Source organism: Borostomias antarcticus, assembly GCF_949987555.1.
Source record: "Borostomias antarcticus genome assembly, chromosome: 9".
In the NCBI taxonomy this organism is placed as follows: domain Eukaryota; kingdom Metazoa; phylum Chordata; class Actinopteri; order Stomiiformes; family Stomiidae; genus Borostomias; species Borostomias antarcticus.
Genome location: NC_140242.1, coordinates 26,194,506 through 26,218,779, shown reverse-complemented (window position 1 = coordinate 26,218,779; position 24,274 = coordinate 26,194,506). Strand labels below are relative to the sequence as shown.

The 24,274-nt window shown below is 48.8% G+C and overlaps 1 protein-coding gene across 1 annotated transcript in view; it reads left to right on the top strand.

Moving 5' to 3' along the window:
• The window catches only part of grb14 (growth factor receptor-bound protein 14), a gene marked incomplete at its 3' end in the record, with an annotated part of 30,533 nt that overhangs the window by 630 nt on the left and 5,629 nt on the right, over window positions 1-24,274 (top strand). Inside the window, exons 2-3 of the mRNA XM_084442949.1 lie at window positions 55-310; window positions 1,872-2,004. Of these exons, the coding sequence (XP_084299075.1) occupies window positions 126-310; window positions 1,872-2,004 (318 nt within the window). The 5' untranslated portion in view covers window positions 55-125. The remainder of the gene's footprint in view (window positions 1-54; window positions 311-1,871; window positions 2,005-24,274) is intronic.

Genomic DNA, 24,274 nt, shown 5'->3' with positions numbered 1-24,274 from the left:
CTCCCCCCCTCTCTCCCTCTCTCTCTCTCCCTCTCTCTCTGAAACACTCTCCAGCTCCTACAAGCTGGTCTCTGCTCTCCGCTCCAGATGATGCCTGGGATATAGCCGGCCCCCCCGCCAGTGATATGAATAACGCGCTGGAAGATCTGCACACCTCTGGAAGCCTCGGGGAGAAAGCGGAGATTTTTCTTCAGAGCGGCAGGGGTAATGTGAGTGGCTTCTCTAGCCCTGCCCTCATCCCCCTCCGCTCCCCTCTACAACCCCCGAATGGCCAGCAGCTCACAGGGACAGCGCTCTGCAAGGGGAATAGGTACGACGCGTCTCTCCTTCACACTTGGACTGAATGATTGAGGGGGGGGGGGACTACCACATTCATTGTTTTCATGTTTGTTTGTTTTTTGGGGGGGGGGTCTTTAATGAGCGGTATATGCAGCGATATACACCCCGATTGTTTGCACCAGAGTTCGGAGCGGCGTGTCTATCTTAGTTTATAATGTTACTCACTAGTCCGAGGTTAATCTTTAACATATGTGATTAGTGAGCTCATACAACATGCTCCTGTACAGAAGACATAGTGCAGCCTTTGTGTTTGCAAGGAGCCAGGGCACAGAGGTCCGCTTGAAAAATAGCTGTAGACTTTGTACCTGTAAACACTATTGGTGCGCTGAACACACAACTGTCAAGAGCGCGGTTTTCCCCCCCAATTTTTGATACCAACCTGAAAGAGCTGGACTCTAATCAAACACCTGCTACTCGACAGGTGGTAATTAGTAACTTAGTAACTGCTGTGTTTACAGAGCAGTAGAGAGATGTCACCGTGCCACCTTTTCAGGACTCGAGGCCTACTCATCCCAGCTGCCCTGAAATACCTCGCCGCCATACGCTCCCGCGATTACGCGTAGGCGCTTTAGTCAGCCCGAGCATTCCCACGCCGGCGCCAGGTGAACACGGGACGCAGCGTTCGCGGCCTCTCCCTCGACGCCAGGCCCCCATCGCCGATAAACAGGAGGGTTAGCACTGAACACTGTATCTCAGGTGTTCAGCATTCAACAATGTCATAACCGGAGCATTGGGTTACAAAGAGGGTTGGGGGTGTCTGTGAATTTTTAGCCCGAGCAACATTTTTATACGGAGGAAGGGAAAGCAGACCAGCGCGGGGTTAGGCCACACTTTCACAAGAAAAGAAGGTCGCACACACTATTTGTTCCAGTCCATTTATTATAAAGAAAGAAACATTTATTTGCGATAAGTGAGTGTGCAACCTTCCTTTTGTCTTCTGTAAGCCTCAACAAAATTTGAAAACAAAAAAACGGCCGTGTCAGATTGGAGCCGCTCGCGGTGCTGAAGTGTAGGGGGTAGACCGCGCGCATTGTTATCTATCGTGTTATCAAATGTCTGTTTGTCTCAGCGCCCGGGGCTGGGGCGTGTCCCTGCCTGGCCGAGAGCAAGGGGGATGGGGGGGGGGGTCCACGCTGATGCTGAGACCGCCCGTGTCCCTGCCTGCCTCTATTAGAGTATCACCTGTTCCCTTCTTCTTCTGTTAACATCACGAAGTACGCGGGACTCGGCCCCCCCATAACAAAGGGCCTAGCGATGATGGCCGAGGGGTTACGGGGGGCTCACAGGGCACAGCACCGCCGGCTCCGCCCCCGAGCCGCAGACCGGAGCGCGAGTAGCGAGGTCCCCGGGGTCACGGGTGGACGTTACAATCCCGTGACCCAGCCGTGGGGGGCCGCCTCGGCCGCAGACAGGGGGTCCGCCCGCCGCCGGACGGAAAGCCCGACGGCTACGCCGCTAGCGCCGAGAGCCCGGCGGTCCGACTGCGAGTGTTTTTAACGCACGTCTCTTTCACCCCCCCCCCCCCCCTCCAGGAAGAGCAGAGAGGACGGAGACGAGTCGCCCGCCGCGGCGCTCCCCGGCCCGTTCCCCGAGCTCATCCACTCGGCGGTCTCCTCCCTCGTCTCAGAGTGTTTATTACCCTGGACCAAAGGCGCCGCAACTCAGGTGAGCGCCTGCTCCGTTCACACAATGGGGGTGGGGGGGGGGGGTGGTCTGCGCGACACAGGGCGAACTGCGAAGAGGAACATAAAGGCTCTTTGTTCGCCGTTTTTAAAAACCCCGGAGGCCGCGCGGCGGCGTAATCCAAACAAGGGGGGGAAATCGCCCTGAGGAACGACCGCAAGACATGTGTAAAATCTGAATTCACGCATAGCTGTGTTGTGTTTGGCACGGGCTCAATCTGAATCTTCAGGGCATGGAGACGTGGAAACCGGTCGGGTGGGTATGGAAATGAGGAGGGCTGAAGGGATTGAAAAGAAAAAAAAAGAAGAAAAAAAAACGCTGTGTCAGCACGGCCGCGCACTCTATGACGATCCACGCCCCCGTTCCGACTGCCAGATCCTGGCTCTGTCCCCGGGCGCGGCGAGCAAGAGGATCACGGGTGTCTAAAATGATGTCAGTAGGCTTTTGTAGAATAGACTTTGTAAGCAAAACAACAACTAATTTCTCTCATACTCCCAATTTACTTTTTTTTTTCACTGCAGGTCAGAAGCACAGTTATATTTCCACAGCGCGCATATGATTAGATTCTTGCTCACGTGTAATCTGTAGTTCCTGATTTATGGGAGTTAATGGGAGCCCTGCTGGCCGCGCCGTGCCCTAAAACCGGAGCACCACTCATTACGCCGGGGAAGCTAACAATTATGGTCGTGCTTCAAAAGTGGATGGATTTCAAAATGGAAAACTTTTGTCTATACATTTTTTTTTCCCCCCCCAGGACTGCGGTCGGCTGACCACACCAGCCGTCCCCTAAGGGGGGGGGGGCTGTCTCTCTGCAGGTGTTGATTTCAGTTACTCAGTATCTTGGGCTGGGGGGGTTGGGAGGTTGGGGGTGGGGGGGGGCGGGGGAGGATTTCAGCCTAGACCTCTGACTCACAGGAAAGCCTGAAATTACAGAGCCCAGCGCGAAGCGAGGACCATCAGCAGCATTAGACATTTAATGAGGCGCTTCCAGCCTGTATTTATAACCGACCGCCAGCGGGCGGGCTCGGTGCGGGGCCCGTCGTTCCCAGCGCTCCAGAATGCGTCCTGATTCGCCGAGGGAGCCTAATCAGATCGCTATTTGTTCTCCTGTATGTCGTCGTGATAAGACGCCCGCTCGCAGCGCCTGATTATCAGTCCTCGGTGAAGTGTCTTCACTTGATACGAGGCCCTCGAACGGCCCGTTTCCCTTGACCCCGGGACTCGCATCAAGAACTGAAGAGAGTGATTGCGATTCCCTTAATGCCCCCCACCCCCCCTCCCACTCTATTGTTAAGACAGTCCGGGGGATTAGAGTGGATTTGGCATTCTCTCTCCCCGCACGGTCGAAGGAGAAATCCTCCATTTTCTCAGGGACGAAAAGTGGAATGACACTTGTCGTGACCTCGGTCTTGAGCGGCAAGGCTCCTTGTTAGGAGGGTCCCCCGACAAAGACCCCGGCGGGCCAGGGGCCGCGCTGGCACCCCTGACGGCCGTGACAGCCTCTCGCTCGCCCCTTTTCAGACGCATTATTAGGCCGGACAAAGGGAATATGTCGAGTCTGAACAGCTGTTTACGTGTCGTGATCCCGGAGTCACAAGGTCGTGACCCCACCCTCAGCGCCACTCCCACAGACCAGTGACATCATTGTCCCTGACCCTTGACCCCACCACCGAGTCCCCGGACCCTAGAGATGGAGGCACCTTGTCTCTCTATTGGTCCACCTTTGAGAGCATTTCTTCGATTTAAATTTTTCACACTCATGTATATATTATTGCTGTATTTCTCAATGCTGTTTATCTTATAATCTAAATACTATGTAGGCTAATGATTGAAGCAAGGAATCCCAAATAGAACTGACTGAGCATAACTACCCTGTCTTCTCCGACCCAAAGGGGGAGAATTAGCAGAGGTCTGGAAGACCATGAGAAGGCTATAGGGATAGCAGAGGTCTGGAAGACCATGAGAAGGCTATAGGGATAGCGGAGGTCTGGAAGACCATTAGAAGGCTATAGGGATAGCAGAGGTCTGGAAGACCATGAGAAGGCTATAGGGATAGCGGAGGTCTGGAAGACCATTAGAAGGCTATAGGGATAGCAGAGGTCTGGAAGACCATTAGAAGGCTATAGGGATAGCGGAGGTCTGGAAGACCATTAGAAGGCTATAGGGATAGCGGAGGTCTGGAAGACCATTAGAAGGCTATAGGGATAGCAGAGGTCTCGAAGACCATTAGAAGGCTATAGGGATAGCAGAGGTCTGGAAGACCATTAGAAGGCTATAGGGATAGCGGAGGTCTGGAAGACCATTAGAAGGCTATAGGGATAGCGGAGGTCTGGAAGACCATTAGAAGGCTATAGGGATAGCGGAGGTCTGGAAGACCATTAGAAGGCTATAGGGATAGCAGAGGTCTGGAAGACCATTAGAAGGCTATAGGGATAGCGGAGGTCTGGAAGACCATTAGAAGGCTATAGGGATAGCAGAGGTCTGGAAGACCATTAGTGCTAGTTGCCGTGGCAATTTGAACAGCCTGTGTCCCCGGCCGCTCAGGTTGTCGTTAACCAGGGGTTGAGCTGAATGCCTCCTCCTGAATTGCGAGAGGCCCTTTGCTTGACATCGCATTGTTTTACACGGGCTTAAAAGCTATCCCAGTCGTGAGAAACCCTATTTGCCTGAACCCCTGTCTGCCTCCCGTTTGCAGTGTCATGGTGCATTTCCATAACAAAGGCGCAGAGTCACGACTGCCACCGGGCTCTGTGGGTCAGCGAGACCGCGGACGCGCTGTCATCACGGCGGCTCCGAGGCAGAGTAAATCACCCGGCTCCGGGTGCTCCTCTTTTACACATGGACGGTTTCACTGCTAGTCAGTCTCCATTGTGCATATTGTGATCCCATTCCCCCAGTCTGTAACATTTTCATTTGTCTGAGAGACGCCTCAGGAGACACACAAGAGGGGTGCGCTGCTCAGAATTCTCTTTGTGCCTGTTCTGCTCTAAATATTTTATTTGGAAAACTGCTTTAAAAAAAAGAAAAAAAAGTGGTGTCTCTTCTCACAGACAATACTTGACTCACAAGTAGAGACTGTGAACACACTATTGAATATTCAAACTTATGAGACATGAATATTGTATGATTTACTGAGCAGATTTGTTTAATCGAGATAGCGTTTGATGCACTGAAGGCTGTGTGTGTATGGGCATGGAGTTCAGATTTTTCCCCTACTTGTGTCTGGCATATTAGCATTGAAGCCATTTTTTACCTCTACAATATACAGACCTGCAAACTTGTCACCTTTTGGCTACAGTCACCTTTTTTATGTTTTATGTTAACCATGGTAGTTTCAGTGAATCTAGAGGGTTTTAGTTTTGTATGTCGTCACCTTTTTCACTACTCCAGAGTTTGCAGGTCTGAATATAGCAGTTACCTCCGCCCCAGCGAAGCGTCGCAGGGCGAGAGGTAATGTTTTTGGTGGCGTTTGTACGTCCGTTTGTTTGTTTGTTTGTTTGTTTGTTTGTTTGTTAGCAGGATTACCCACAACTACCAGACCGATTTTTATGAAACTCGGTGGAGGGGGTGTAGCATGGGCCGACTTAGAACCCCTTACATTTTGGAACGGATCCGAATCACGGGGCAGTACCGTGAGCCGGCCAAACATGGCCGACCGTTCACCTCCATCCATTTTTTTTGGACAGAAGCGCAAAATACCCCCCATTCATCGTCAATGGCAGGAATTGATACGGACATACAGTTTCTCAACATGAGAAGGTCACAGAGACACGGGGTTTGGACTGGCATAAAGCCTAGCCTTGTCCTAACAAATTCAGCAATACCAAACATGTCCTGCTCACATGCACATGCGCACGCACAGAGCCACGAAATGCATTTCAAGGGTGGAGGTCTGTGTTCATTTCTAGTTATTATATGAATTACAGTTTGTGTATAAAAGATTTACATGAAAAAAAAACAAATGCAGAGAAAATGTAAGTAAGTAAATTTTATTTACGTAGCACTTCTCACAGAGAGGACTCACAAAGTTCTTCAAAATGCATACAAAGACATTTACATACAGTGAAATTAATTTGACAAACGCCTGTCTAAACAGAAGCGTCTTTAGCTGCTTCTTAAAAATGTCCACAGAGGCCACAGCTCTCAAATCCTGAGGAAGAGCATTCCACAATCTAGGTGCCACAGACTCAAAGGCTCTGTCACCTCTGGTCTTGAGCCTGGTGCGAGGGACAACCAACAGAGCCTGGTCAGCTGACCTCAGTGACCTGCTGGGAGCATGTACATGGAGCAGGTCAGACAGATATACAGACTGACCATGCAGGGCTCTATATGTAATTACAAGAACCTTGAACTGGATCCTGAAATTAACTGGAAGCCAGTGCAAGGAGACCAGGACAGGAGTAATATGAGAAGTTCTACTGGACCTGGTCCACAGCCTGGCGGCAGCATTCTGGGCCAGCTGGAGGCGCTCCAAGGATGCTTTGCTGAGGCAAGTAAAAGGAGAATTAAATAATTCAGGCGTAATGAGACAAAGGCATGGATAATCATTTCTAATCTGAGTTTTGCAATGTTTCTTAGGTGGAAAAAACACTTACGGGTTGATGACTTGATGTGCTTGTCAAGGTGCATAACCTGATCAAAGATGACACCGAGATTTCTCAGGTTCGAGCGGACATTACAGTTGAGGGACCCAATACAGCTGGCCACCTTAGAAGCAATGCTGTCAGCAGCAACAATGAGAACTTAAGTTTTGTCAGCATTTAGTTGAAGAAAGTTACTGGCCATCCAGTCCTTAATAGCAGACAAATAATCATGCAATACATGAAAATTATCAGTCATATCAGGTTTAAAGGAAAAGTACAATTAAATAGCGTCTGTGTAACAATGATATGAAATGCCTTCAAATTTGCTGATAATGAAACCAGGAAGCATGGAAAGATGTACAGAGCGAACAGAATCGGACCTAAAACCGATCCCTGGGTGACCCCACAGCATAGGAGAGTGGACTCAGACATATGAGGCCAAACAGCTACAGAGAAACTTCTACCTCAGGGGTCCCCAACCTTTTTTGCACCGAGGACCGGTTTCATATAGCCACATTTTCCGAGGCCCGGGGGGTAGCCTAAAACGTTTTTGTTTTTTTTCTGAGCCTATAACGTTGTAGTGTAATGGCTTTTTCATAAGTTTAAGTAGGCCTAACAACAGCACACTGATTTAAACACTTTACATGCATATTATTTTGGTGTCAGCACATATTAGCCTATTATTATTAAATATTATTATTATTATAGGCCTAATAATAAGTTTAAGTAGGCCTAACAACACACTGATATAAACGTGGCTAGGTCAAGATCAACTCGGAAGTGCTCCTTTATTTGGAACTTCCGGGTCGGAAGTACAAAATCTGTAAATTGTTGTGGGGTTCACAGATAGCGGTTACTGGTGAAAACATGACCAACAGACTGAACGCAGTTCAAAAAAGTATTTTTTTAATTTTTTTTAATTTTAGGCTATACTTTCCGAGGCCAGGTAGCACCTGTGCCAAGGCCCGGTACCGGGCTGTGGCCCGGTGGTTGGGGACCAATGTTCTACCTGAGAGATATGAGGCAAACAATCGAGGGTGCTTCCTGAGACGCCCACCCACTCAATAAGCCTGTCTGATCCACAGTATCGAAGGCTGCACCGAGATCAAGCAGCACCAGGGTCCAGTATTTCAAAACGTTCATCTGGATCAGGATGATCCATGTTTTGTAATCCCCTTTTTTGCCATCTCAGATCAAATACATCTTGTAGGTTTACTCTTGGTTTTTCAAAGAATTTTCAGATAGGATCATTCTGATCCAGATGCCACAAGATCAGGATTACAGAATCTAGATTTGCAGTCTTTGGATAGACCTCCGTTGGTCAAAGTAATACAACATTTCATTGACATAGATGTGAAAATGTTGGGAAGTGTAAATCAGTTTGCATATTATTCATATTAATTTAGCTGAAAACAGATCTCTCTAGCTGAAGAGCAGATTAAACTGACATTGCTTCAACAGAGGGAAACAAATTTTTGCATTCGCCTCTTAGAAGAGAGGCTGAAAGATGATGGCATTGCAGTTTCGGATGAATATGTGACATTATTGTACTTGCACCTAACCAATTTTTCTAAGGGCTTGGATTTTTTTTTTTTAGTTAATTGAACATATTTTATTGGTTAACTATTTAATTTATAATGGATATTGTTTTGGCATGGTCTGTGTTAGGCTACTTTAATATACGATCATTAAAAAGAAGAACATTTGCCAGCATCAGAGCACGTCATGATATCATTTGAGACTCTAAGAAGAACTGTCTCTGTACAATGCTTCTGACGAAAACCGGACTGGACTTTGTCAAAAAATATTGTGGTTATTCAATGTACAGTATAGAGGCCGACAAGGTAAATGGTAGAGGTGTATATTGTGAGCAGCTATTGATACACGGTAAAGTAAACCAGTTTGCGTCCTGTACCGGCCCTATCCCGGCCGCTTGTGTGACCACCTTGTGAAATCGAATCCTGGGCAGAGGGGCGGAGCCAGCGCATTAGTCTGCACTTTTGAGCATGACCCCGAGTGAGATCCTACCCCAGCTAGCTCCTATCCCAGCTAGCTCCTACCCCAGCTAGCTCCTATCCCAGCTAGCTCCTACCCCAGCTAGCTCCTATCCCAGCTAGCTCCTATCCCAGCTAGCTCCTACCCCAGCTAGCTCCTATCCCAGCTAGCTCCTACCCCAGCTAGCTCCTATCCCAGCTAGCTCCTACCCCAGCTAGCTCCTATCCCAGCTAGCTCCTACCCCAGCTAGCTCCTATCCCAGCTAGTTCCTACCCCAGTACCGTAGCTCCTATCCCAGCTAGCTCCTACCCCAGCTAGCTCCTATCCCAGCTAGTTCCTACCCCAGTACTGTAGCTCCTACCCCAGTTAGCTCCTGCCCCAGTACCGTAGCTCCTATCCCAGCTAGTTCCTACCCCAGCTAGCTCCTATCCCAGCTAGCTCCTACCCCAGCTAGTTCCTACCCCAGTACCGTAGCTCCTACCCCAGTTAGCTCCTGCCCCAGTATGCTAGCTCCTATCCCAGCTAGCTCCTACCCCAGTACTGTAGCTTCTATGCCCTACAATTTCTGGAGTGTATTTTTTCAGTATATATCACTGGATATTTTGGTGGTTCTGTGATTTATTGCTATAAATTTGTGCAGATGTTAATTGCTGATTTGAGTTTATACGTAGGCCTATCCCCTGATGGAATAGTCTCACACTTTGTGTTAATGAATAATTCACCGATCTGTCCTGAGCCGTTCACATGTGAAACTTCATGGATCAGTGGACTGTGTTAGTGCATGTGTACCCCCTGTGCCGGCCGGAGAGAGAGGTGTCACAGGCAGGACTAGGGACTTGGGGCTGGGAACTTGGAGCTAGGGACTTGAGACTAGGGACTTGGAGCTAGGGACTTGGGGATAGGGACTGGGGGCTAGGGACTGGGGACTTTCGGGCTAGGGACTGGGGACTTGGGGCTAGGGACTTTGGACTAGGGACTTGGGGCTAGGGTCTTGCTTGGGGCTAGGGACTTGGGGCTAGGGACTTGGGACTTGTGGCTAGGGACTTGGGGCTAGGGACTGGGGACTTGAGGCTGGGGACTTGGGGCTAGGGACTTGGGGCTAGGGACTGGGGACTTGAGGCTGGGGACTTGGGGCTAGGGACTTGGGGCTAGGGACTTGGGGCTGGGGACTTGGCTAGGGACTTGGAGGCTAGGGACTTGGGACTGAGGACTTGGGAGTGGGGGGCTTGGGACTTTGGGGGGAGGGGGGGGGGGGGGGGGGGCTGGGGGTGCTTGGCAGGACAGTCACGCTTGGCCTCTCCCCAAGCACCAGGCAGACCCCCTGCTTCCAGACAGCATCGGTGTTCAGTTCAGCCATATGACGCGGGGGGAATGTCTGGCCCTGTCGAGAGCTATCACCGTCATCTCAGGAGGAACTTATACCTTGAGTACACATGTCTGGGCGGATGATTGATGGTCTCCAGTTTGTGGCTCAGCACATTCAAGCTATTCCCCAGCAACAGTTCACACATTGTACAGCAATGTGACTGCAGCAGAAGGCTGTGATGAGGGGAGCATGAACCCACAACGATAGGAAATGCAGATTTCTGTGAAGGCGATCAGCTGGGTGAATGAATGTCTAATCGGCATGATATGAACCTACACACAGAGAGAAGGCACTTTCAGCCGGTCAGTCAAGAGTTCCTCCTTCAGGCTGTGTGTGTGTGTGTGTGTGTGTGTGTGTGTGTGTGTGTGTCTGTCTGTCTGTCTGTGTGTGTGCATGTGTGCTTGCATGTGTGTGTGTGCGTGTGTGTCTGTGTCTGTTTGTGTGTGTGTGCATGTGTGCGTGCGTGTCTGTCTGTGTGTGTGTGTGTGTCTGTCTGTCTGTCTGTGTGTGTGCATGTGTGTGTGTGTGTTTGCATGTGTGTGTCTGTCTGTGTGTGTGTGTGTGTCTATCTGTCTGTGTGTGTGCATGTGTGTGTGTGTGTGTGTGTGTGTGTGTGTGTGTGTGTGTGTGAGAGCCCCGTGGGCTGGTCAGGCTCAGCCCGGCGGCTCCTGACAGGGCCTGTGAAGGGGGTCTTGTTTGAATCAAACCCCGTTCAAGGACGGTGCGTCTGGAGCCTGCTTTGTTATGGGAGCAGCAGAGACTCCGTTATCAATCCAGCTACATTAATCCTTCATTTTTTTTGCACTGTGCGATAACCGGCAGCGTCTGCTTGTCTGTGCTCTCACAAGACGACAAGCCGTGCTTCCAGAGAAACAGTGGAACCAGTAAGGGTTGGGGTTAAGGTAGTCTCAACGCCGGACCCATGAGAGTTCTTTCACTGAAACGCTACGTAAGCTACGCTAACTACGTTACTGAATGCTGCAGATCTCTCTATGGGTCTGGGACACTTCATGCTAAAATTTGGTGTTCAAATCCTGGCAATTCATTGGTAGCGCTGGAATCCCGGCAACACCAATCAGTAACGACTTTGGCGATCAGGCGTTCCCACCCATAGATATGCCCCGCCCATCTAACCTGGACTGGCGTCTCTCATTTGCTGCTACGACCTGTCACTCTTTCAGTTTTGACCCGTCGATACGCCCTCAGAACACCAGCTTGGGTGGAGAAGTGGCTCAGACTGTTATGTACTGTAGTATGCGGAGCGCAGCGATTCAACGTAATATTTGAGTCTGGAGAGAGACCAGGGTTAAGGTATTCTGGAGTCGAGCGCCACAAAACATGGGCAGAGGGGCGGAGCCAGCGCATTAGCCTACCTTTCAAATCCAGCTGCGTTTGAACATTATTTCATCGGGAGCGTATAGTCGTGACTAAACGAAAAACGTATTTAGGTAATACACTTTGCCGTTTGTGTCATAAAAACCTCAGTGAAGTGAGAGTTAACGTGGAAGAAAGTCTGTATGTATGCTAGTGACAGCTCACAAGAGTGCAGAACTCATTAGCAATACTAGAAAAGTGGAACTCTGCGGTCAGTGACCAATCACCACTATCTGCACAGGCCAATCAGCATCCGGTTGAAAATCCGATCGGATTTTCGTTGGTGTCCACTGATATCATTGCTTGTTCCCAAGAAGTTCTTGCCGTAGCGAGAGCTTCTGGGTACTCAGAATAGGGTTATTGGGGTTGGGAGGGCTCCCCTGTCCTCAGGAGGGGAGATGGAGGACAGTCATTTGTGCCAAAAACCCCTGGACCATGAGTGAAGGGAGGCCTCCCAATGCAACTGTTATGGTCAGATTCTGTGCACATGGCGGGCGCATTATCTGACCTGTGCACTGTATTTAATATTTATGGAGGGTGAAGTTAGAAGGCTACTCCTGGAGGGTACGTGTGTGTTGCTGCTCTCACGTGACGTAAATAACCAGACTACTCCGTCAGGCTACAGGCACTCGGAAGCAGCCTACTGCACTGAGGTAGGCCTACTGTCGCTATCTTCAGCACTGAGGTAGGCCTACTGTCGCTATCCTCAGCACTGAGGTAGGCCTACTGTCGCTATCTTCAGCACTGAGGTAGGCCTACTGTCGCTATCCTCAGCACTGAGGTAGGCCTACTGTCGCTATCTTCAGCACTGAGGTAGGCCTACTGTCGCTATCCTCAGCACTGAGGTAGGCCTACTGTTGCTATCTTTAGCACTGAGGTAGGCCTACTGTCGCTATCTTCAGCACTGAGGTAGGCCTACTGTCGCTATCCTCAGCACTGAGGTAGGCCTACTGTCGCTATCTTTAGCACTGAGGTAGGCCTACTGTCGCTATCTTCAGCACTGAGGTAGGCCTACTGTCGCTATCTTCAGCACTGAGGTAGGCCTACTGTCACTATCCTCAGCACTGAGGTAGGCCTACTGTCGCTATCTTTAGCACTGAGGTAGGCCTAATGTCGCTAACTTCAGCACTGAGGTAGGCCTACTGTCGCTATCTTCAGCACTGAGGTAGGCCTACTGTCGCTAAACTTGAGCACTGAGGTAGGCCTACTGTCGCTATCTTCAGCACTGAGGTAGGCCTACTGTCGCTATCTTCAGCACTGAGGTAGGCCTACTGTCGCTATCTTCAGCACTGAGGTAGGCCTACTGTCAGCTGTTCTTACTGCACTGAGGTAGGCCTACTCTCGGCTATCTTCAGCTTACTGCACTGAGGTAGGCCTACTCTCGGCTACAGACCTACTGTCTTCCATCTTCAGCTTGAGGAGCTCATTGTATTTGGTTTAGCATTAATTATTTTAGTATTCGTTCTGACCTTTGGGATGTGCATACTGCAGCTCTCTCTCTCTGTCTCTCTTTTCCTTTCTCTCTCTCACACACACACACACACACACACACACAGACACACACACACACACACACACACACACACACCCTTTGTACACGTGTGGCCGTCCGGCTGAGGCCCTGCAGAAAACCTTGTTTGTTCTGCATGATAAGATTAGTGTGTTATCTTCCATCTCGAGAGCCTCTCACATAATGTCGTTTGTTGGTCCGAGACGTTCAGCTGCTTCTGGGATATTTTGGCCGTCCCCTCAGTAAAGCCAGAACCACGTTACCGGGCCGGGGCCAAAACGGGGATGAGTATGTGTGGTCCGTATCTGACAAAGCATTTCTAACTCTTTTTTGACTGTGACCATGAGTTTAAAAGCATTCCTGGATTTGATGAAAGTTCTATCACTAGTGGATGTTTCTAGCCTCTCCAGTGCAGATGTTTGTTCCTGCTGTATTTGGCTACGAAAACCAGAACCTCCTTACAAAGTATAATTTCCGTAATGCAGTCTATTTTATTGTTTATTATCATATTATCATCCTAATTCAATGTTTTACTTCGCTGTGAACTTTTGTTTATCAGCACTGAATATGATGTATACTGCAGGGAGATCATGTCGGATTCAAAATGCTGGTTTTGGCATAACCAAGCTGACGTGATCGGTTGATCGGTGAGTCTTTTATTTAATGTGTATACTGACAGTGCAGTTATGTCCTATTCAGACAGTTTTCTCATGTTCACAAGCCCCCTTTGTTCACTCTTAGACTAAAACAGATGTGGATAATCAATTGTGGTAATTGCTGCAGAGCTATTTTCACACAGTCTCCTAACCTCCAGCCAGCCTCTAACCTCCAGCCACCCAGCCTCTAACCTCCAGCCTCTAACCTCCACCCAGCCTCTAACCTCCAGCCAGCCTCTAACCTCCAGCCTGCCTCTAACCTCCAGCCACCTAGCCTCTAACCTCCAGCCAGCCTCTAACCTCCAGCCAGCCTCTAACCTCCAGCCTCTAACCTCCACCCAGCCTCTAACCTCCAGCCAGCCTCTAACCTCCAGCCTGCCTCTAACCTCCAGCCACCCAGCCTCTAACCTCCAGCCTCTAACCTCCACCCAGCCTCTAACCTCCAGCCAGCCTCTAACCTCCAGCCTGCCTCTAACCTCCAGCCACCTAGCCTCTAACCTCCAGCCACCCAGCCTCCTAACCTCCACCCACCCAGCCTCCTAACCTCCACCCACCCAGCCTCTAACCTCCAGTCTCTAACCTCCAGTGTCTAACCTCCACCCAGCCTCTAACCTCCAGCCACCCAGCCTCTAACCTCCAGCCAGCCTCTAACCTCCACCCACCCAGGTAATTGCTGCAGAGCTATTTTCAGTCTCCTAACCTCCAGCCAGCCTCCTAACCTCCAGCCCCAGCCTCTAACCTCCACCCACCAAGCCTCTAACCTCAACCCAGCCTTTTAACCTCCACCCAGCCTCTAACCTCCACCCACCCAGGCTCTAACCTCTACCCACCCCCACCCAGCCTCTAACCTCCACCCAGCCTCCTAACCTCCACCCAGCCTCTAACCTCCACCCAGCCTCCTAACCTCCACCCAGCCTCTAACCTCCACCCAGCCTATAACCTCCACCCAGCCTCCTAACCTCCACTCACCCAGCCTCTAACCTCAGCCCTCCCCCACTCTCTCTGTATCTGCTTAGTCAGGTCTAGTAGCTCTGGGTCACTGTGCTTTTTCAGCACATCTTTCTCAAACTTAATTGCACAGATGCTGCACAAGTGCTGATAGATAGATATATCCAGGTCTAGATACAACTATTACATGTATACAAACCTCAAACTCATGTACAAGCATTTTGAAACACCAACTGTGGGCTACTTTTACAGTTTAATGAACAGCATTGTGAAAAATCCAATGTGATAACAGTAATATATTTCTTGTAGTAGCTCAGATGTCAATAACCGCCAAATATCTGAGTATGTAACGTAGCATTCCTGTCTCAGCAGGAGGAATAAACTTATTAAAGGACCATAACTTTGTTTGAGCCTTCAGGAATGAGCAGACACACCACTGTGCCCAGGCCTATCTGCTACTCTGTGCTTCACAGCCGTGATACTAAGTTTAGCATTCGCTGACCTTCACCATTACAACTCTGTTCCCCAGGAGAACTATTTTTATATCAAGTCTTGTTTTTTTTAGAAGTATCTTTCCGAAAGGGAGAGAGAGGGGAAAAAACTGTTAACATTTCCCAAGGACAAAGGAGGAGTTTGCGTTGTGGGGATAAAGACGGTGTCTCAACACTTCCAGTGCGCTGGACCGACCAACACCGTACAACACACGTCAAGGTGTTATTTTCTAGCGCGGCAGTAGTAGAATCACTCAAGACCAAGGCAGCTGTGAAATTTACTGTTGTTGACACGGCTTCCTACTTCAAACATAACCAGTAGAATACCGTAATGAATTATTACAACACATGGATGATTTCACCTTAACTGTTGTTTTAAAGGGAGAAGCATGAATTTCCATGCGAGAAGAGTCACCCTGCCTACCATTACTCCTCTCAGTCTTCAGAAGCGGGTAGGACCTGGACCTGTGATTTACAGTTCTCTCTCTGTCTGCCTGTCTGCTTTCTGTTCGTCTGTCCTTTCTGGGTTGCGGGCAGAGGAGTAGCGGTGCCTAAAGAAGTGGGTATCCTCTGACTCAAGAAGTGGGTATACTGTAGCAGAAATGTTAGTTTTTACACATTAGCGGTGTTTAGAGAAGTGGGTATACTCCGGAGCCAGGGATAAAGAAGCGGGTATACTCCGGAGCCAGGGATAAAGAAGCGGGTATACCGTGCCTCCGTGTAGACACTGGTTGCGGGTCATTGTCAGTACGACGGAACGGAGCTAAGCTACTCCACACAGCGAAGGATTTGAAGATGTTTAGCTGGGCTGGAAGCTCCGTTGGGTCCTCCGGGTTTACCACACGGGGGTCCTGCGTGTGAAATTGGCCTAGACTCTCGTAAGCTCCCCCACTTCGCTATCAACACCCGACGTGAACCGTAATTATGTTCCATGTAACGTTGTTGTCTTTGGCCGCGTTATGTGAATTATGCGAATTTTAAGCCAACTTTGTAATCGCTCTCTACTGCACTGAGCTGAGCTGGAGGAGGAGAGAGAACGGTTTGAGTCGGAGGAGAGTCGGGTGTGACGGATATCAAACGTGACACTTGGAACATGCTGTTCTCAAACAGGACATAAAGGACTGTTCCCAAGAATTTTGGGCATTTCACAAGTCAAAATGTCGATCTCCCGCTTCATACAGCAGCTGCTGAGGAGCCCGCATGGGGAGCTAAGACCAGACTACAGAGCTCTGTGGCTCAGTACGCTAGTGTGGTTGTAGCTGGGTTAGAACCCTGTGGTTCAGTACGCTAGTGTGCTTGTAGCTGGGTTAGAACCCTGTGGTTCAGTACGCTAGTGTGCTTGTAGCTGGTTAGAACCCTGTGGCTCAGTACGCTAGTGTGGTTGTAGCTGGGTTAGAACCCTGTGGTTCAGTACGCTAGTGTGGTTGTAGCTGGGTTAGAACCCTGTGGTTCAGTACGCTAGTGTGCTTGTAGCTGGGTTAGAACCCTGTGGTTCAGTACGCTAGTGTGGTTGTAGCTGGGTTAGAACCCTGTGGTTCAGTACGCTAGTGTGGTTGTATCTGGGTTAGAACCCTGTGGTTCAGTACGCTAGTGTGGTTGTAGCTGGGTTAGAACCCTGTGGTTCAGTACGCTAGTGTGGCTGTATCTGGGTTAGAACCCTGTGGTTCAGTACGCTAGTGTGGTTGTAGCTGGGTTAGAACCCTGTGGTTCAGTATGCTAGTGTGGTTGTAGCTGGGTTAGAACCCTGTGGTTCAGTATGCTAGTGTGGTTGTAGCTGGTTAGAACACTGTGGTTCAGTACGCTAGTGTGGTTGTAGCTGGGTTAGAACCCTGTGGTTCAGTACGCTAGTGTGGCTGTATCTGGGTTAGAACCCTGTGGTTCAGTACGCTAGTGTGCTTGTAGCTGGGTTAGAACCCTGTGGTTCAGTATGTCGGTGTGCTTGTAGCTGGGAAGTATTTCGAGATATCCTTTGGCTCCGGATCAAGAGCACTCACTCAAATACAGAAACAGAGACAGAGTTCAACCCAGGAGTGTTATTGCTTAGCGAGCTGACAGAAACCGACGGTGTCTGTGTTCTTTGACTTCACTTACAGTACGGTTAGTTAATGTGCCAATATCGTACTGTGGTGAATGAGTTACTGTTACTGTTAGGGCTTTTGGAATGCAAAAAAAATCAGACAGGTTGAAATGTTTATAAGCTGTGTGACAAGAAACCCACTGGATTTGAATACAATGAATCCTTCTACGTGTTCAGATCCATTCATTCGTCTATCTTTGTCTCATCTCATCTCCTTCTCTGTGTATGAAGGCCTATTCAAGCACCCGTGACATTTCACTCGTACGCGCCCCCCCCCAAACCCCACCCCCACCCGTACCCCGTCTCCCCCACCCCCGTTTCTTTTCCATTTTCTTTTCTTTTTCTTTTAAAATTTAACTGATTTGTAAATTACAATTGCTACAGCTGAAATAATAGAAAAACACTGGACACAATTGTTGATGTGATCATATAAGTTGGTGAAACTGAAGTAAAAACTAAGAATAAGAAACAACAACACTGGATCAGGAGCCATCGTCTAGTCGTATGCTTTGTTTCGCCAGGCACATTCCCGACCTCATGGTAAATCTGGATCATTGCGGTCAAACTGATATGAAGTCATCCATCAAATGCAAACGTTCGCCGCTATGTGTCAAGAAAAACATACGCTACACGACTGCACAATAATATACTAAAAGTAACGTGATGGTGTTAGAACCACCGGCGCTGGCCCAGGTGTGCTGCTGTAACACGCTGACTGTGTGGACAGACAGACAGACAGACAGACAGGAAGACAGACAGACAGACAGACAGACAGACAGACAGACAGACAGACAGACAGGAAGACAGACAGACAGGCAGGCAGGCAGACAGACAGACAGACAGACAGACAGACAGACAGGCAGGCAGGCAGACAGACAGACAGGCAGACAGACAGACAGACAGACAGACAGACAGACAGGCAGACAGACAGACAGACAGACAGACAGACAGACAGACAGACAGACAGGCAGGCAGGCAGACAGGCAGACAGACACAGACAGGCAGGCAGGCAGGCAGACAGACAGACAGACAGACAGACAGACAGAGACAGACAGACAGACAGACAGACAGACAGACAGACAGACAGACAGACAGGCAGACAGACAGACAAGATTAGATAGATAGAAGCCTTTATTTAGACGGGGAAGAACCTACTGAGACAGGTCTTTTTTTACAGATGTGCTCTGCCTGCAAACAACAGTAATTCAGTGGCAGAGTACAAGAACAGTGACAGCATGCAGACAGTGTACAGTACACACGTATACAGTATTACAGTAGCAGAGTACGAAAAATGCAACAGCAGTGACAATGTGCAAAGGGTACTTTGTAGAATAATTAAAGTATAGTAAGGACATGACATCAATGGCATTAACAAACTATAGTCCCACAGGTATTAGTTCATTCTTTAAGTGGTTGCAGGGGAATAAGGAACGGGAGCTTGTTTTGTTTCTGAAAGGAGTTCCAGAGTTTAGGGCCCGCAGTGCCAAAAGCAACGTTTCCCCACTTCGTTCTCGCTGTACATGTAGGGAGGTTTAATGCTAGTGGTAGGTGTGAACTAGTGGTATGTGTGAACTAGTGTTAGGTGTGAACTAGTGGTAGGTGTGAACTAGTGGTAGGTGTGAACTAGTGGTAGGTGTGAACTAGTGGTAGGTGTGAACTAGTGGTAGGTGTGAACTAGTGGTAGGTGTGAACTAGTGGTAGGTGTGAACTAGTGGTATGTGTGAACTAGTGTTAGGTGTGAACTAGTGTTAGGTGTGAACTAGGTGTGAACTAGTGGTAGGTGTGAACTAGTGGTATGTGTGAACTAGTGTTAGGTGTGAACTAGTGGTGTGTGTGAACTAGTGGTAGGTGTGAACTAGTGGTAGGTGTGAACTAGTGTAAGGTGTGTGTTGGTGGTATGTGTGAACTAGTGGTAGGTGTGAACTAGTGGTAGGTGTGAACTAGTGTTAGGTGTGAACTAGTGGTGTGTGTGAACTAGTGGTAGGTGTGAACTAGTGGTAGGTGTGAACTAGTGGTAGGTGTGAACTAGTGTAAGGTGTGTGTTGGTGGTATGTGTGAACTAGTGGTAGGTGTGAACTAGTGGTAGGTGTGAACTAGTGGTAGGTGTGAACTAGTGTAAGGTGTGTGTTGGTGGTATGTGTGAACTAGTGGTAGGTTGGTAGGTGTGAACTAGTGGGGTAGTTAGAAACTGAGAGGTTGGACATGAGTAGTGTGTGTTAGCTGTACCCAGCACGGTTTGGTGGTGTAGGGCACTGTGTGTGTGTGTGTGTGTGTGTGTGTGTGTGTGTGTGTGTGTGTGTGTGTGTGTACCCAGTACGGTGTGGTGCCTGTGGTGGTGTAGGGCACCACGGTGTGTGTGTGTGCGCCACATTTTATAGCATCCATGACACTTAATTTGCCTATCAGTTTTGAATCATAATTTGTTTATAGCAATTCAAGAATGAGTGAGATAATGTCAGCTCAGCTAATGTGAGAGTTGTGAATGTGTGTGAATAAGCCTGGTTCACTTTAAAATAGTAAGTCTTAATGTTCTTAAATTTGATACAATATTATATAAACATTTGGATACAATTAACAAAAACACCATATATATAAATATGTATACATTTATTTTTTCAATGCTTTCCCAAGGACCCCATGTAATTATGCCAAAGACCACAGGGGGTCCATGGACCCCTGGTTGCGAAACACTGGTGTAGGGCATGGTGTGTGTGTGTGTGTGTGTGCGCGCACGTGCGTGTGTGTGCGTGCGTGCTATGTGTGCGTGCGTGTGTGTGTGTGTGTGTCTGCATATGCGTGTGTGTGTGCGCGTGTGTGTGTGAGTGAGTGGACCCAGTCCGGTGTGGTGGTGAAGGGCCCGGCGGGGGTCTGGTGGTAGCCCAGACCAGGCCTGCGGGGGCCAGAGAGCCCCAGCACTCCCAGATAGAGCTGCAGCTGTGGGGGAGTGCAGTTCAAGGCAAACCCAGAAACACTCTAATTGGTGAAACTCGCTGTCCACAATCCCGTCCTTGGAAGATAAGGAGACTTATACAACGGTCTAGGTTTCACTAAGCTATATTTAAGGAGGCAGACGAGTCTCGAGTTCCTGTTGTTATTGCGTCATTTTTTTTATTTTATTTTATTTTTATTTGAAAGGCTGTTGAAATCCGGCACATTGCATTCTCTCACCCGTGAGCCCAGTACAATGTGTTTGTTCAACAACGCGGCCATTCAAGAGTGTGGGCCCGGCGCGGGCCCGGCGCGGATCAGAACACGGGTCACGGGCGCCGGTTCATAGCTCGTGGTGCTGCTTGGCCCTGTCATCGCCGTTATCGCCGCCGCCCTGCTCATATCTTACCTCCCTCGGCCCTCTCCTCCGCGGGCCCCAGCACAGTGTGTGTCATTGTCTCAGGTCCCCTCAGTTCCACAACCACCGGGATTATGGGAAGTTAATCGCGGGCACACTTCACATTTACTTTGGACTGCAGTGCACTCTGGTATTTAGTTGCAGTCTGGTCTGGGGCTGCCTGCTCTACTTTTCCCTGAAATGGAGGCATTAAGCAGTTAGGCTACATCTGTGTGCGGCCTTAAAGGAATAGTAAAGGGAAAATGAAGGTTTGCCCGGTTTTAGGGTTATTTGTGATCATATACAATGGTTCAGATCAAAACGTTGACAAAGCTAGCATTTTCGAGAAAGTTGATAATTGCTCTACCACCGTTTTGGTCATACAGTGGATGTGGGTGGGCATCTTGAAAAATCATTCAAAAACATGTTAAACTCTCGATTTCAAAGACAAGAAACTCACCTAGGTGTTAGTTGGTGTTCTGGCATATAATTCACCATAAAGTAAGATTCTAGTTGATCTGGAAAGGCTTTTTGAAAATATTTAGCATTGAACTATTTAGTCGCAGCACATACGTGTGTAAACTTCCGCTTTAACTGATTCCGATATTGCGCAATGCCTTGATCTCGCGGTAGGCGACGTCCGTGGATTCCGCTCAGCTTCCTTATCACCTCTGTGGATTGATCTACACATCTACAACGGTCGCGTCAATACAAGTCAATGGATTTCATAAAATGATCAATAAAACCCTACAGGATTCATACTTTGCGGCGAATTTGATGTCAGAACACCAACGGACTCCAATTACCCCCTCGGTGAGCTTCTTGTCTTAGAAATCGAGAGTTTAACATGTTTTTGAATTATTTTTCAAGATGCCCATCCACATCCATTTTATGACCAAAACGGTGGTAGAGCAATTATCAACTTTCTCGAAAATGCTAGCTTTGTCAACGTTTTGATCTGAATCATTGTATATGATCACAAGTAACCTTAAAACAGGGCTAAACATGCATTTTCCCTTTACAATTACTTTAATGTACAGGTACCTGTATTATTTTAGCATGTTTTGTAATTGAGACTAGGGAATTGCACTGTACTGTAGGTTTTCAGTATTTTCTCGGTGGGGTGGGGGGGGGGCTATTAAGCACCTCATCAAATGTGTCTGACTAAAAGGAGCATTTTGTACAACAATCTCAGTGGCTGCATAGAGAGAAGGACCCAGGAGGAAGTGAGTTTGGCAAACATAGCTGGGCTTGCGGGCTGTTGAAATAAGAGCAAGTGCAAGTCTGCACATGGAGCAGGGCTACTGTAGCTGATGAATGCTGCTCTTTGTGCTTACTGATACAGATAGCAACATTTCACCGTGCTTCACCTGGCCTGGCCAACTACTGCCAACTCTATTACCGTGTATGATGTGAATGTTAGGTTACATTCTGTTGGGTTTGTTGGAATTAGATTAGATCAGATTAGATTAAATTATACCTCGTTGCTGCCAAGGCCCGAAATTTGTTTTGCGCCATCGTGCTCCTCCAGAGAGTGCAGAAAGGCATGAGTACATGCCCTGTGACAACACACAACATTAGCAAGAACAAGATATGACAGACACAAAACAGAAATACCCTTAATAACACACGTTTTCAGAGAATGGATGCAGTTCAGCTGCAGTGCGAGTTGGACTGATCCATGTGAACTTAAACTTTTGGCTCGTGTACAGTATGCATATTTGCAGTATCGTTTGTACTAACAGGATGTACAGTAAGTTCACTGGGTGGAGCTCATTCAGTGAGAGATTCATGGAAGGGGATCGAGGACTTTCTTCCACTGTTACTTAACTTCTGAGTTTCCTTCTCCACGTGTGCAAGTTTGCACCTTTTGAAAGAGAGAAAAGTTCACACTAAGAATGTATTTTTAAGTACCTCATCAAATTTCTAAAGCCCTCTCTACTCCTCTTTCAAGGAACTGACTAGCCCCAGCCTAAAAATCAATAAAGATAGTGCATGCAGTGTGCATACAGCTGTGTAAATCAACCCCTCTTCTGAATCTGAAATTGCATCAAGATGTCAAAATACTATATGGCTTTTATGACTAATTGGATAACCTTTAGGGCTCAAATTGAATTTCACCTCAAAAAGGACTTGTGTCTTTTAACATCCACCCACTCAAATGAAGCCTTGTGTATTGCAATAGCATTATTCTCCTTTTTTGTGCTGAGTAACTTAAACCGAAGTCTGAGAGGACTAATGCACTAAAAAGCTTCTTCACCTTCGGACAAACCCTTCCCTGTTCCCCGTGAAACACGATCCTTAAGAGATTTGATTTGGCCGGTTCACAGGAAGTGACTTCCATACAGGGACAGGACTGGAAGACTGCCTGGGTACATTTTCCACCGCCCGGTTCCGAAGCATATCTGCTCTGCTTTCTCCTCGCTCCTCTCCCCCTGCCTCTCCTACACTCCTCGACAAAAGGCATTTCATGTGTCGTATTAAGTTCTTCAGGCTCGGAAATTACATCACTTTTGGCTTGTATGAATGTGACTTCGACGTACGAGCTGATTAGCACGCCTGTATACAGTAGCACTGAAGGCGAGGAGAGAATCACACAGGCGCGTTTTTTTTTTTTTTTAGCCGCTCAAGTAATCTCTGTTAATGCGCTCCTCTGGCTTTTGTCGGGCGCCTGCAAAAGGAGATCCTTCAGGGTTTGTTTTTTTTGTCGTGTAAATCTTGAACACTGACCGATTGAACGTGGGACGGTTCGCCTCACTGAGGGGTGATGTCATAGCCGGCGGCTCCCATTCGAGGGTTCTACCCCCGGCCCTGCTGGAGTGCTCTGACCTCCTTTTCTCTCCACAATAGAGGGCTGGCTTGTCCTGCCCCCCCCCTCCCCCGCTCCCTCTCCACCAGGATCCAGGCTCACCCCGAGAGAGAAAAGAGGCAGCCACAGTTGATCTTTACAGTGCCCCCCCCTCCCCCCCCCCCACTCCCCGCCCACCTCTGTCAACAGTAGACTAGAGTTGACCCAACTAGCGTTACATTTAACCAGCACCTTTGTAATTGCTCTCTGGGCTCATGCAGGGCTGGGAGGGAGCTCTGCTTGCCATGGGTGTGTGAATGTGAGGAGAGAGGGGGGGGGGGGGGAGCGAACCAGCCTTGTGACTCTCTCTCTCTGGCTCTCTCTCTCTCTCTCTCTCTCTGGCTCTCTCTTTCTCTCTCTGTCTCTTCTCTCTATCTCTGGCTCTCTCTCTCTCTCTCTCTCTCTCTCTTTGTCTCTCCTCTCTCTCTGGCTCTCTCTCTCACTCTCTGTCTCTCCTCTCTATCTCTGGCTCTCTCTCGCTCTCTCTCTCTGGCTCTCTCCCTCTCCCTCTCTCTCTCTGTCTCTCTGTCTCTCTCTCTCTCTCTGGCTCTCTCCCTCTCCCTCTCTCTCTCTGTCTCTCTCTGTCTCTCTCTCTCTGGCTCTGTCTCTCCTCTCTCTCTCTCTCTCTCTCTCTCTCTCTCTCTCTCTCTCTCTCTGGCTGTCTCTGTCTCTCCTCTCTCTCTCTTTCTGTCTTTCTCTCTCTGTCTCTCTCTCCCTCCCCCTCTTTTTCTGGGCTCTTTGACTTGGGGGGGAGAAAGGTGGCGGGTGATTGGGTAGAATCCCAGTGACATAGATCTGTGGAGTCAGGAAAAAACGCTGTGCTCGGAGGCGGCTCAGTCTAATTACCTCATTTCGGCTCGACTGCGGCGCAGGGAGACAGCGAGAGGGAGGGAGAGAAGGAGAGAGAGAGAGGGAGAGAAAGGGGTTGCTTTGCTTCCCAGCTGACACTCACACTCGCGCGGTCTGATGCATTTTTCTATGTTTCTCGCAAAAAAGCTGTTCTACAATGCTGTGCGCTCAGCCCTACATAGGCTGCAGAGCCAGCCCCGATTCACAAGCCAGCTTGGCTCCAAGCAGAG